The sequence below is a fragment of the Rhinopithecus bieti genome, unplaced genomic scaffold (genome assembly GCF_001698545.2).
Source record: "Rhinopithecus bieti isolate Rb0 unplaced genomic scaffold, ASM169854v2 scaffold_1575, whole genome shotgun sequence".
Taxonomy (NCBI): Eukaryota; Metazoa; Chordata; class Mammalia; order Primates; family Cercopithecidae; genus Rhinopithecus; species Rhinopithecus bieti.
The window spans coordinates 1,011-1,713 of NW_016842703.1; the positions used below are offsets into that span (position 1 = coordinate 1,011).

Below are 703 nucleotides of genomic sequence, written 5' to 3' on the forward strand. Positions count from 1 at the left end.
AAAAATATGGATATTAGTAGTTCTTAGTCTTTTTTTTTTTTTTTTTCCTGAGACGGAGTCTTGCTCTGTTGCCCAAGCTGGAATGCAGTGGCACAATCTCGGCTCACTACAACCTCTGCCTTCTGGGTTCAAGTGATTCTCCTGCCTCAGCCTACCGAGTAGCTGGGATTACAGGTGCCTGCCACCACGCCCGGCTAAATTTTGAATTTTTAGTAGAGACAGTTTTCATCATGGTGGCCAGGTTGGTCTTAAACTCCCAACCTCGTGATCTGCCCACCTCGGCCTCCCAAAGTGTTGGGATTACAGGCGTGAGCCACGACACCTGGCCAGTAGTACCTAGTCTTTTTTTTTTTTTTTTTTTATCCAAAATGTGTTTATTGAGATGGTTTCCCACTCATCTTGATTCAGAGTGCCTTTAGTGCTGCTTCCTCCTAAAGGAACATCCTTCTGTAAGCCTTGCTTTTCCTCCTGTAGGCTGGCAGAGGACAGTGGAGCAGCCAACACACAAAACTACCGTTTGTGCATGGCTAAAGACCGTGGTGATTTTATAGCATCCTGGGCATTTCACATCCATGAAGTAGGAATTGGGGCTCTGCACCAGGCGTTTCTTCTTGTGTTTCCTCTTCTCCTCTTCTGGGGAGGGATGAAGGAGATCCTTTGCGAGAGGCATATTCTCGTGTGGGTAGGTCGTCACCGCCGGAAA

General features: G+C 47.2%; 1 protein-coding gene across 1 annotated transcript; it reads right to left on the reverse strand.

Annotated features, from left to right (window-relative positions):
- Window positions 1-342: 342 nt before the first annotated feature.
- Window positions 343-697, reverse strand: LOC108525084 (40S ribosomal protein S27). Its single transcript, XM_017866161.1, has one exon. The coding sequence runs from the start codon at window positions 668-670 to the stop codon at window positions 416-418; it is 255 nt and encodes an 84-aa protein (XP_017721650.1). The 5' UTR covers window positions 671-697; the 3' UTR covers window positions 343-415.
- Between the last annotated feature and the right edge of the window lie 6 nt (window positions 698-703).

Coding starts and splice junctions, on each gene's coding strand:
- LOC108525084 (XM_017866161.1), bottom strand. CDS start 670: ATGCCTCTCGCAAAGGATCTCCTTCATCCCTCCCCAGAAGAGGAGAAG.